The sequence below is a fragment of the Podarcis gaigeae genome (genome assembly GCF_964106915.1).
Source record: "Podarcis gaigeae genome assembly, chromosome: 7".
NCBI lineage: Eukaryota > Metazoa > Chordata > Lepidosauria > Squamata > Lacertidae > Podarcis > Podarcis gaigeae.
Genome location: NC_139683.1, coordinates 79,595,711 through 79,609,439, shown reverse-complemented (window position 1 = coordinate 79,609,439; position 13,729 = coordinate 79,595,711). Strand labels below are relative to the sequence as shown.

The window sequence follows — 13,729 nt, the reverse complement described above, 5'->3', positions numbered from 1 at the left end:
TATAATGCTCCTTTTCACTTATACAGTGGTACCACGGGTTACATACGCTTCAGGTTACATACGCTTCAGGTTACAGACTCCGCTAACCCAGAAATAATGCTTCAGATTAAGAACTTTGCTTCAGGATGAGAACAGAAATCGTGCTCCGGCGGCACGGCAGCAGCAGGAGGCCCCATTAGCTAAAGTGGTGCTTCAGGTTAAGAATAGTTTCAGATTAAGAACGGACCTCCAGAACGAATTAAGTTCTTAACCTGAAGTACCACTGTATTCATTTTTATATACAGGTGGCGACCATTTTAGGCATATCCAAATCATGCATGATCACTGACGTGCTGGTCCTTTTGCACCTGGAAGAGGGTGGAATGGAGACAGAGAGTTGGAAGGGAGCCAAGGGTCATCTAGTCCAACCCCCTACAATGCTGGAATCTCATCTAAAGCATCCATGACAGATGGCCACCCAATTGTTCATTCAGAAGTGCACTGCAAAAATCTGGAGAAGCAAATTTCTAAGGGTAGCTGCAATTTGGTTCACATCTTGCTATGGGAAGCATAAATCAGATAAATTTGCAGGAAATTATGTACCGAACTGAGTTTCTCCCCAATCGCTAACCACAGCTAATGGACATATTCCCTTAGGCACCCAATGAATATAAATATGATGCAATTCAATTTAAAACTTTATTGAATAGAGGAATCAGCATAGGAAATTTATACCAAACATTATTTCTTTATGTTTCAGGACTATGTTACCAAGGAAAAGAAAACAGCTTTTCTGCTCCTAACCAATTACTCAGTCACTTTATTTATTGGTTGATTCAATTGGTTTTGCCCATGAGTAGATTGTGGTTAATGCACTGTACTCTGGTAGGGGAAGGCCCTCCGGTAGGGGAAGACCAGGACCTGCCATTTGCAATAGCTACTGCATGTCTCTCACACACTTTCTCTCTACTTGGGCATGGTCTACTTGTAAGCAGTGGCAGTAGCTCAGCTCATGATACCTCCCTAACTAGCTAAATCTACAATGGCTTGGTTGAGTGGTGATGGTGAATCAGGACTAGGAAGAGGCAAAACAACAGGCGAAATGTTGTTCATCTTTGGCTGGCTGAGAGATGGGTAGTGCAGCAGACACACTGAAGTCTACTCCTGCCCTGAGGTTCACCAGCTGGGTGAAACCCACCTGAGCATCCTAGTGCCTAGGGGAGAGGATCAGTGAGTAATGAACTGCTCAGGCACAGGTTGCTGAATGGAGCAAAGTCAGGTAGCTGTTGCTATCACCACCAGCAGATGGGTCTGCGCATTTGTGTGCATGAGGAAGGATGTTTTGGGGCAAATAGATTAAGTCTGTGGTATATTTTAATGTTAAATGTTACAAATGTTTCCTTCTGGAAATTTTAAAAGCATATCCTTGTCACTAATTTTTCCATGATGCGTTTTTGGATGAATAGACAGTTAGATGTATCTACTCAGCCAATTCAGCATGTCCTTCCTTGCTTCTTCAATGTAAGGTCTGTCTTGAGGGTTAATATCTTCCCTTTTACGATGTACAAAACCATGAGTTTGTCCGGGATATATTTTCACTTCATGCTCAACTTTGCATTGCTGTTTCAGCTTCTGTTCAAGGGCAGTGACCTGCAACAAAAAAATATACCCTCACATTACTGGTACTGAAATAATTTCTTTCTTTATGAGAGTGCCAGAGTTCACTTGTCACATCTTGGAACAGAGACAAAAAAAATGGTATAAATATTTTACCTTCAGATTTCCAAGAGAAATATCAACTCAGCCAGCCAGAATAGCCAGCATACTCTGGATTTCGGATAATTGTAAGCCATTCCCCACCCCCAAAAAAGCATTTTCTTCAGCAAAATTTATACACCAGGAACATTGCTCCTGATTCAGGAACTCGGTTTTTGAAATAATGCCTTACTTGGTCAAGAGGAATTACTTCATCTTTCTCTGCGAAAATGAAAAAGGTGGGGTTCATCAGGTTGCAACTGTCTTCTGTAAATTTGATCACTCCTAGAATGCATTCAACAATAAAAGTTACATTAAAACGAAGCATGCCAAACACTTTCAGTAAGAGTGCAATATTTAACATTTTGCATGCAAATCCTTTCATATATTTTTATTTTGCCAAAGGTTCAAAATCAGGGATGAGCAACGGCATATTTGTCTCCTTAAAGTGAATCTCATATAGACAAGGACTTGAAGAGCGAAAGGACTGGTCAAAGTCATATTGATGTTGACAAGTTTGACTTGCAGGTAAATTTCAAGTCAACATCCCATGAAATATTTTGATCTGGTTAAGTTAGTAAAATGCATCCTTTCATATTGGTGCTCATGCAAAGCCTGACATTAAGCACCAGTGTATATGTGGTGAGCTATACAAAATAATAGGCTCCTAATATTGACACATGCTCTAATGGACGAGTGTCCATTAAAGGAAAGTCCTATTGAATCAAACAACAGCATATCTGGTTCAACATTCTGTTTTTTTAAGGTAGCCAGTCAGGTGCCTCTGGAAAGCTCATCTGCAGGACATGGAAGTAATATCCATCTTTGATTGTGGCTCCCATGCAATTGTTATTCAGCGGCGTGCTGCTGCCTCTAAACATAGAAGGTTCATCCAAGCAAACAGGCTCTTGGATATGCCCAAAATATCTCTTGGGATCCTCAGAAAGATTAAAATAGCTTAAAATTCCAGTCATTTAACAGCACATATGGAGCAAAAGAAAAGATAAAAATGATTTCTGGTGCCTTTCAGGTACTGAATGAATGTAATTTCAGAGAAAAATAATAGGATCTTATAATAAGCAGAGGTCTGTGGTTCCTTCAATTGTTCTGGCAGCTATATTCCAGTAAAAGATTTGCTTTAGGGTGGAGTGAAAGGAAAAAAGTAATCACTGAGCTAGCCTAGAATAAGTTTAGAGTGGTGATGAAAAACCAGGCATACCTATTTCAGATGAGAAAGTACAGAACAGCTTCTGTGCAAAGTATAACAGGGATATATTTTCTAAAACCAGGTGCAAGTGTCAAAAACATTGTGCTGCAAAGAAAAGCATATTCTGGCCATTATTTCTAACACACACAGTGATATCAGTATTCTTATTGTAGCTACACATACCATAGATGGATACGCCTGCCTTAAAGATAGAATATTTCAACATCAGATGATGTACTGCAGCTCCACCCCAACAAAATCCAATGACACCTATCTTCTTTGCATTACACTGTTCCTTCAGATACTGCAAGACAACATCCGTTTCCCTAAAGCACAGAAATATAAGTGAACAAAAAGGCACCAGTGAAAAGACACCCTTACAAGGAGCCCTCACAAATTTGCACAATGCTGAGAATTTAAGGGTATAAACAAAAAAAAAGGCTTAATGGGGCCAAAGGGCTGCTGCAAACTTCCTTTGTAACTAGTGACAAATTTGCCAGTAAAGTCTTTTGTTAGGGAAATTATAGTTAATTTGCCCACAGGCTTAAAAAATGGCCGGAGACACATTTAGAAAGTGAGAATAATATTGGAAAAAGGCATTTGTTTCTTCCTTATCCTCTTTGTGAGGGAAACTGCAGTTTTTTAATGGAACAGAGAAAGTGGCAAAGGGTTAGCTTTGCCCTTTTGAAAGCTCATTTTTTTTGTATGTGTAGAGGGTGCTTCTTTCGACATCTGATTTGGGGCAGAGGTTTGCTTTCTGTAATGTTTAAACTCTTGGTCTCCACCTACAGTCAATATTTTTTTAATGAAGTCAGATATCGCAAAGCTCCTTTAGGACTTTAGGACTCTCTCTTCATCCAAATGAAACAAAACTCCGGCAATCGCCGTACCCCGTAAGTTCTCACGATCACTTGAAAAAAGTATCATTTCAGAATCCAGCTGTGTAGCTCAGGATCCAACTGCCATTCAATGATTTGATGGAATGGAAAGACAAAGCTGGGTGCTATACTTTTATTCCAAATCTACAGATGGTCCCACCCAGTGGTTTTGTGAAGATGCAAAACAGCATGGGAAATGGTGCAACGTTGTGACACCTTTGCAGGCCAATGAACATGGGAAAACAACCACAGATTTGTTGTTGTTTAGTCGTTTAGTCATGTCGTGACCCCATGGACCAGAGCACGCCAGGCACTACTGTCTTCAACCACAGATTAGTGCCCTTTAAAAACTCTCTTGTAATTGGCTTAAAGGAAAAAAATAATGTTAGAATTTGTTAAGTTAAATGATAGGACAGAAAATTGAGGAAGATGGAAAGGATTTGCTGAAACAATTAATCAAAGTGGAATACAAAAAAAGGGAGGTGTGAGGAGGTCGCTGAAACAAGTAAAAGAAAGTTAATAACATTGAAAGTATTGGATGTGGGTTTTTTGTGTTTTTTTAATTGTTTTTGTTTTATTTTTGTTATGTATATGTAATATTTTTGTCTTTGTATTGTATTGTATGGTTTTGTTATGTTTAATTCCTTTTCTTTTTTCTTTCTGTAACTTTCAAAACTTTAATAAATATTATTTTTTTAAAAAAAACTCTCAACCCAAGAGGTTGGTAGAGGATAATTCCACGGCCAATGTTTTTTTGCATAGATTTTAAAATTTCATTTTATAATGTATATAAAACAGAGAAAACTGTTATGAGAACAGATGAGAATTAAAAGTGGATAAATAATAAAATAATGAGTACAGTTGCATATGGGTAAAAAAATAACAAGCTCCAAGTAAATAATCTTGGCGCTAAAACCCAAAAAATCTTGCCCTAATTTACATTCCCACCATAAATGATAATATAGCCAATGCTGCTGAACAGTTTTATCAGAGGGAGATGTTCAAACCGAACATGGTTTGAATCTGCAAATCCTCTCTCCACATGTACAGTTTAATCTGATCAATCATAACATCAGCCTCAAAAATCCACAGCAGGAAGCAGTGTTTTTTTTCTGGGGGTACATGGGGGGTATGTTGTTGTTGTTGTTGTTGTTTAGTCGTTTAGTCGTGTCCGACTTTTCGTGACCCCATGGACCAGAGAACGCCAGGCACCTCTGTCCTCCACTGCCTCCCGCAGTTTGGTCAAACTCATGCTGGTAACCTCGAAAACACTATCCAACCATCTCGTCCTCTGCCGTCCCCTTCTCCTTGTGCCCTCCATCTTTCCCAGCATCAGGGTCTTCTCCAGGGAGTCTTCTCTTCTCATGAGGTGGCCAAAGTACTGGAGCCTCAGCTTCACAATCTGTCCTTCCAGTGAGCACTCAGGGTTGATTTCCTTCAGTATGGAGAGGTTTGATCTTCTTGCAGTCCATGGGACTCTCAAGAGTCTCCTCCAGCACCATATGGGGGGTATACATACCCCTAAACATTGTGTGAATCTAAGTTTGGCCTCATTGAGGGGCAGTATTTCAATATGAGTTGGAAAATGAGAGTACCCCTCAACATTTTTTAATGAAAAAAAGAAATTAACTTAAATCCTTACTTGTTGATATTCTTGGAATCTCGTGTTTTTAGCCAGTCATCGAATGCCGACCAATCATTAGATAGCGTCCAAGGTTCTTGTCCCTTATAAAAGTCTGGACAAATTGCTCTGCATAGAAAATAAATTTAAGTTCATTTTTCAAATATCACAGCACTGGTATAAATACAACTAATTCAGAATATGACAGCTAGACTGGCAACAGTCACTGGGCCCATATAACACTGGTCCTAAAGGATCTACACTGGCTCCCAGCACGTTTCTGAGCACAATTCAATGTGTTGCTATAGACCTTTAAATCCCGAAACAGCCTCGGCCTTGTATACCTGAAGGAGCATCTCCCTCTCTATTGTCCAGTCTGGATAGTGAGATCTAGCTCTGAAGGCCTTTTGGTTGTTCCCTCATTGTGAGAAGTGAAATTACAGGGAATCAGGCAGAAAGCAACTACAACTAATCCAGAATGCGGCAGCTAGACTGGTGACTGGGAGTAGCCGTCGAGACACTGGTCCTGAAAGACCTTCATTGGCTCCCAGTACATTTCCGAGCACAATTCAAAATGTTGGTGCTGACCTTTAAAGCCCTAAACAGCCTCAGCCCAGAATACCTGAAGGAGCGTCTCTACCTCCATCGTTCAGCCTGAACAATGAGGTCCAGCTCTGAGGGCCGTCTGGCGATTCCCTCACTGTGAGAAGTGAGGTTACAGGGAACCAGACAGAGGGCCTTCTCGGTAGTGGCACCCTCCCTATGGAACACCATGCCACCAGATGTCAAGGAAATAAACAACTATCTGATTTTTAGAAGGCACCTGAAGGCAGCCCTGTATAGGGAAGTTTTTTAATATTGGAGGTTAGAGTTTAAGAGAAACAGTGTGATGTAACCAGAAAGCAGGGAGAAACTGGAATGTGTCCTGCAGAGCAAGAGAAGCTGGTGCCTTTTGTGGTGCTGCTGCTGCGAACTCTTCCATTATAGGTTTCAGGTTGTTTATATGTGTAAATGAGGGTGGCCGAATGTGTATTCTCACTTGCTCCCCTCGCAATTTCTTGTGGGTCTCCAACATATACTATTAATCAGAATAGGACAGAGAGCCTTCTCAGAAAGCAGAGGGCCTTCTTGGTAGTGGCGCCCTCCCTGTGGAACGCGCTCCCTTCAGATGTCAAGGAGATTAAGAACTACATAACTTTTGGAAGACCTCTGAAGGCAGCCCTGTATCAGGAAGTTTTTAATGTTTGGTGCTTTATTATGTTTTATATATATTCTGTAAGCTGCCCAGAGTGGCTTGGATATAAATAATACACATTTAATACTTCAGCTAAAGGTAAAAAGTTTAGCCAAGCAAAGTATTTTTGAACAACTACATCAGCTTGCACTTTGCATTCACAATTCATAATGCAGAAATATGTCAACTGAAAGAGATAAGACTAAGAAAAATAGAGACAATTTCTCACGTATATCCATGGGATGCGAGCATATCTGCTATGTATCTGGTGTTTGGTAGCTGCCATCCAAAAATGTCATGAATCACAATCACAGCTTTGTCTGTGCTGTGGGAGGGCTTGTTGATGTAGGCCTTGATGTGCCCAACAGAAATTTCTTGCCCATGCCCTTCATATTCAAATTTGTCTCCAATATCACATGGACATGGTTTTTCTTCATTAGCCATCTGTAAAGTTTTAAAGATGCATAAAGGTTAATGTAACTAAAGTTTAATAGAAATAAGTCTGTATACTCTACAGTTGCTGCAGGTGGTTGTTGGAGTCTGCACGAATGCTCTGTGACGCATAGAGTCAGATAAAAACATATCAGATACATCAAAATTCTCAAAAGATCAACTCACGGAATCCTAGAGGAATTGCTGATTTTTAACTAGGGCCACCATAAATGGCACAATGATTTTCTTGGCACTGTGCTTTTAACTTTTCTTAAAGAAATCTTAGTGGCTTGCACCTTAAAGCTCTTTCTGTGAATGGAAAAGTGTTCACGTTCACGGAATGAGGCTTCCCCCATCTCCCCTTTCCCTTTGTTGTCTCTTGCAACCTTTGTTAATTAGGTCTTCTTTAAATTTATTATCTGGGTTCTGGGGTCCTATATGGAAGGAACAGTTCCACTTATTGTATGAACCAAAGTTTGGTTTCAGGAAGCCATGATGATGATCATATGCCTAAGTCAAAGGCTGGAGGAGCATAAAAACATCCTTGAACACATGAATCATTCTTCCTAACACACACACAAAAATCCTAGATTTTTCTTAGGCTTGTTTCTTTTCCCCTTTTTTCTCTTTCTAATCCTAATGGGTTGTTTTTGCTCAGGAATCTTCCAATGGAAACCTATGGAGTGATATGGACCTTTGATTCATTATTCCCCAAGGCCCTAAGATTTTACTTTAAAATCTTAAGTCGCTTTCCCTATGTTGTTTTAGAATATAAGAATGCCTTTATCATATCATGATTTTTTCCTTGGTAATTTTGCTCTTTAATTACCTGGACTGGAGGGAGAATGCTAGGAAAATAATTGCTTTCTTATATACCTTACGCAGCTAATGCAAATAGCTTTATATTTTTCTATCTAGTGCTTATAATAGATTCGTAATGGTTTCATTTATTTGTGTAATTCGTGTTATATAATTATATTACTTCTATATCAATTACTATTTTAAATGCATATTTATTATTTTTCACCATTTGTCACTTGTTTGTAGATAAATTTCTAATTCACTTTCTTTTGGTGTGGTTCTGGCTTTTTGGTCACTATCCATATGCTCATTGGAGTCAATTAATATAGTTTGAATTTAGGACCTGTTTTTCCACACAGGTTTGATGTAAAACAATTCCCTTGGGAATTGTTTCTGTTGGCTAGAAATGCAAGGAAGGAGGGTGAAAATGTGTCTGGAAGACCTACCAATGTGCATAAAGTGAGTGGCAATCCTAAGATTGGAGAAATGTAGTGCTGAATTCAGTGGGGGTTATTGGCAAGTACTTACAGCCTAAATCATACCAAAGGTAGCAAGAGGCCAGGGGAAACACAACAACTATTATGCAATCTGGGGTGACTTTATTGATTATGCAAACCATGATGCCTATGGTCTTTACTGCAGTTTGGCATTCATGAAGCACATAGTTTAATCACTATTTTTTTCTCCTTTCCTCATGCCTTTGTATAAAATCCTGCATACCAGAATTGCTGCTGATGCAATCTATCTTTTTCTTTGTGGCCAACAATGGATGTTCCTATGCATCATTTAATGTTAAGATTGTGATGGTTTTAGTATATACACTTTGGCAAAGCTCTGTTGGTGTACTTGGGGATGACTCTCTGATGGTTGTTGTTTCATTTTTCATTTTGATTTTCTGTAATTGTGTAACTGTTACGTGAAAGTAAATACAGTCATACCTCATGTTACATCCGCTTTATGTTACGTTCTTTCAGGTTACGTCCCGCGGCGACCCGGAAGTACCAGAAAGGGTTACTTCCGGGGTTTGCCACTCACACATGCACAGAAGCGCAAAATGATGCCACGCGCATGCACAGAAGTGGCGAATCGCAACCCGCACATGCGCAGATGCGCTGCTGCAGGTTGCGTTCTTTTCATGTTGCGAACGGGCCTCTGGAACAGATCCCGTTCGCAACCAGAGGTACCACTCTGTCTGTGTGTTGTGTGTGTGTGTGTATTAAAGAAATCAGAGAGGCTAAAGCGCAGAATCGAATTATTTATCTTTGCAGTTTGTTCATGGCAACAATGGAACAGCAGTTAATGAATAACCCAATATCTTGTTTGTGCTGGTCCCATGATGTCCTTGTGATAATTTTAATCTCTTCGCAGTCATGGTATTTTCTCACACAGTTAACAGTCACCAAACAACATTTCTTAGGGTTTCTTCATAGTGTTCAGAATTCTTTATGTCTTTGCACAGGGGTCAGCAAACTTTTTCAGCAGTGGGCTAGTCCACTGTCCCTCAGACCTTGTGGGAGGCCGGACTATATTTTGAAGGGAAAAAATGAACGCATTCCTATGCCCCACAAATAACCCAGAGATGCATTTTAAATAAAATCACACATTCTACTCATGTAAAAACACCAGGCAGGCCCCCAAAATAACCCAGAGATGCATTTTAAATAAAAGGGCACATTCTACTCGTGTAAAAACACGCTGATTCCCAGACCGTCTGCAGGCTGTATTTAGAAGGTGATTGGGCCGAATTTGGCCCCCGGGCCTTGGTTTGCCTACCCATGTGTTTGCACATTGATTTTGGGAAGTATACTGGAGCCCTTCCACCAACCTTAAAATGGATAGTGCCTACATGCAATGAGGAAAATAGGACCCCTAGCTGGGAAAGATGTTGCGTCAGATGCTGTTGCAAAAGCCCCCGGCTACTCTTATTATTACAGAATGCTTCAAAGTGTGGCCACAAGTTAGGTCTGGGGCCAGGGCAGGGGGTACAGTCCACATCTAGCTCCAGAGGGTGGCAAGTCTGGGCATTTACTCCACCTCAACAGTGATATAATTTTCGCTTTGCAGAAGAGTTCCCAAAAATGTCAGGATCTATGTGAGATAATAAGGGACATGGGTGGTGCTGTGGGTTAAACCACAGAGCCTAGGGCTTTCCAATCAGAAGGTCGGTGGTTCGAATCCCCGCGACGGGGTGAGCTCCTGTTGCTCGGTCCCTGCTCCTGCCAACCTAGCAGTTCGAAAGCACGTCAAAGTGCAAGTAGATAAATAGGTACCGCTCCAGCGGGAAGGTAAACGGCATTTCCGTGTGCTGCTCTGGTTTTGCCAGAAGCGGCTTTGTCATGCTGGCCACAGCCGGCTCCCTTGACAAATAAAGCGAGATGAGCACCGCAACCCCAGAGTCGACCACAACTGGACCTAATGGTCAGGGCTCCCTTTACCTTTTTATGTGAGATAATGCATGGCTTCCATGCTTGCCTTTTTTACAGTTAAGGAAGCTCATTGAAAATTCCAAGTCCATGGGTTGCCAAAATCCTGGAGCTTGCGCTGCTTCTCTCCACCAATAGCGCTAAACATTTTGAAATAGATGTGGGTAAATTGAACCTTACTAAAAGTGCAGGAGAACCGATGAGCAAGCTGTTGCCGTCAGTTATTTTTATCAAGGCACCATACACTCATGAAGGCATCTCTGCCTCCCTCCCACTCAACTTCCTGCAGAAAACACTTTGGCATATCACGCTAGGACTCTTACGTACCTGGAATTCCAAAGTTCTCCGTTTTCTTTTCTTCTGGGAGGTTAGAAAGGGTTATTTCCCAAAGCTGTGAAAGATTTTTAAAAGGGAAAAGAAATCAGCTTGTCTGCTAACGGGTGCTGCAGCTTCTCCCACACAGCTTCCCTGAGTGGGCCTGCTGCAGCCTTCATGTGAAAGAAAAAAGAGTTTGCTTATTACAAAACAGCACCAGAGGTGACCCAGAATGACCCAGCTAGGAAGTGGGAGGAGGCTTGAACTCCTCCTCCTCTGCTCTTCCAATCGTGCTTCTTTAGCATACAGTAGTCTTCTCTGTTTCCTTATTTATTCCTAACCCATTCAACTGTGCACATGAAACGTAAGAAACGACATCTTGCCACAGCTCTGCTTTATTCTACTTTATTCTATCTCACATTAGTTGTGAACATGTGTATGAGTTTAACAGTGCTTAGCTTTTTTTTTTTTTGTTGCTCTTCTACTCATGTTAATATTGTTTTATAGATTATAAATGCCACATTGATTTGTTAACTGTATAACCTTTGCTGCAATTGTGATGTATAGCTTATTTTTTAAGTTGCCGTTTTGTTAACAGGGTTTTACAAATTGTGATTGTTTCATTGATGAGTTGTTAATTACTTTATATGATTCATGCTATATTTGTGATGTTCTTTATGTTTTATTATGTTATTGTTATTTATCGTTTGCTTTGAGATTCATTGGAATGAAAAGCGGCATAGAAATGAGATAAATCCAATCAAACAAATCATTAATTAACAATTGCTTAAAATATATATTCATTACACATCATTCACACACTAGAGTACAAATGTTGGTAATCAACAGTTAGTGCCCTCCCAACATTTGGTAGTTATAACCTGCTCTTTACCATGCAGTCTCAAGTTGGGTTAAAGGTAAAGGTAAAGGGACCCCTGACCATTAGGTCCAGTCGTGGCCGACTCTGGGGTTGCGGCGCTCATCTCGCTTTATTGGCCGAGGGAGCCGGCGTACAGCTTCTGGGTCATGTGGCCAGCATGACTAAGCCGCTTCTGGCGAACCAGAGCAGTGCACGGAAACGCCGTTCACCTTCCCGCCGGAGTGGTACCTATTTATCTACTTGCACTTCCTGCTTTCAAACTGCTAGGTTGGCAGGAGCAGGGACCGAGCAACGGGAGCTCACCCTGTCGCGGGGATTCGAACCGCCAACCTTCTGATTGGCAAGCCCTAGCCTCTGTGGTTTAACCCACAGCGCCACCCACATTCCCAAGTTGGGTTACATGCAGCTAATATCAGGCATAGGCAAACTTGGCCCTCCAGATTCCCACAATTCCCATCATCCCTGACCACTTTTCCTGTTAGCTAGGGATGATGGGAGTTGTAGTCCCAAACCATCTGGAGGGCTGAGTTTGCCTATGCCTGGCTAAAATGCAAGTAAACCACATAGTGCACAACAACTCTAAATGATCAGTTACACCCAGTACTATTTTTATAGAAAAGGAGGTGCCAGAACACCTCCCTTGTTCTCTTAGAATGGAAATGGTGCCCACCTGAGAGATGCCAGAACTGAGTTCCGGCGAGCACCAGATGAAAATAAGGCCTGGTTACACCATATCATGCAAACCAAACAAGCAGCCACATTTCAGAGGAAGTGATTCTTTCAATTCTCCACCACCCAAAGTCTGTGCAAAAAGGTGCATCTTGGTCTGCCAACAAAACATATTTAATGACAGGATGAGGCACACCTTGGAGAGCGCATTCCACAACATTGAGGGCCACCACAAAGAAGGTCCTGTCTTACACAAGGTGGTAGAATCACCATGTTGCAATGTAGGAGGAAGCATTCTTTGAGATATTTGGGGTCTAAGTTGTTTGGGGCTTTATATGTCCCTGTAAGCACTTGAATTAGGCTTGGAAGCACAAAGACAACCACCTCAGAACTTTAAGAATTGGTGTAATACCTATTACACCTGACGATACCCTGGCTGCTGCAGATTTGTTGCAGAAACAGCAGGTGTTTTCAGGTTTGGTGGTTTATACGTTGAAGAAAACGTTATGGCAGTTATTTTGGGAGGTGTACATAAGTTATATGATATATATTGTATTTATTTTAGTATTCCATACATCTGAGAAGGGAGGATATGGATTTTAATTCCATGAAATGCAAAGATGCTATTTATTAGGTGTGTGCAGAGGTCTCAAGGTTCTTGAATTTATTAAAAAAATAATTGTGAGTTGCTCTGTGCAATCTTTCCACCCAAGTCTAGGCTTGTCCACGCCAAGGTGCAACGTGTAATTGAAGTTGCCTCTGTCTCAATCTAATCAGCGTGGTCCATACAATGTCGCCCTTCTTCACTGCTAACACGCTCACTTTCTAAAATCTGTAAAGTTTAAAAAAGACCGTTTCATAATCACTCCAATGCCAGGGATGGACCCTTTGTAGCTCTGTTGTTCAGTATCCTGTTCTGGAATCAATTCTGGTGTTCATACGAGAATGGAGATCATGCTTCATCCGCATAGCTGTCAACTTACAGATTTGAAAATAAGGGACCAGCAGCCTCGAAAATAAGGGATCAGCAGCCAAAATAAGGGATTTTCAGAGCACAGGTATGTTCAACTTCTGAGCCCCTCCGAGCCAAAGGCAGAAAGCCCAGCCAGCAGCCAAACGAAGCCTCAAGCGGTGGTTCCCACAGCGCAGCAAACCGGCAAAGGGGATGCAGCAAGGAAACCCACCATCACCTCTCCGCTGGGAAGCGCTGAGCAAAGGCGAGTCCCCAGGCAACGCAGCCGATTTGATCGGCACAAGGCATGCAAGCTCCACCCCCCAGTCGTTCTTAGACTCCTTATTGGCTGAGCAATGCAGCCAAGCAACACAGATTGGAGCCTCCCTCCTCCCTGGCCAGCAGGGAGGAAGGGAGAGGAGTTGCTTCCTTTGAAACCCGGGAAATTTAAGGGACATCATCAATAAGGGACAGCAGCAGGACACGGCGCTGAGATAAGGGAGCTTCCCGCCAAATAAGGGACGGTTGACAGCTATGTTCATCTGCTGTGAGTCCCCTATCAGCTGTTGGGTGGGTGAAGCTT

The 13,729-nt window shown here is 41.6% G+C and overlaps 1 protein-coding gene across 1 annotated transcript; it reads right to left on the bottom strand.

Moving 5' to 3' along the window:
* Positions 1-659: 659 nt before the first annotated feature.
* Positions 660-10,879, bottom strand: LOC310849479 (carboxymethylenebutenolidase homolog). Its single transcript, XM_083749726.1, has 6 exons — positions 10,658-10,879; positions 6,904-7,118; positions 5,462-5,569; positions 3,125-3,267; positions 1,928-2,019; positions 660-1,629 (listed from the first exon to the last, which is right to left on the bottom strand). The coding sequence occupies exons 2-6, from the start codon at positions 7,116-7,118 to the stop codon at positions 1,450-1,452; spliced, it is 738 nt and encodes a 245-aa protein (XP_083605852.1). The 5' UTR covers positions 10,658-10,879; the 3' UTR covers positions 660-1,449.
* Positions 10,880-13,729: the final 2,850 nt, after the last annotated feature.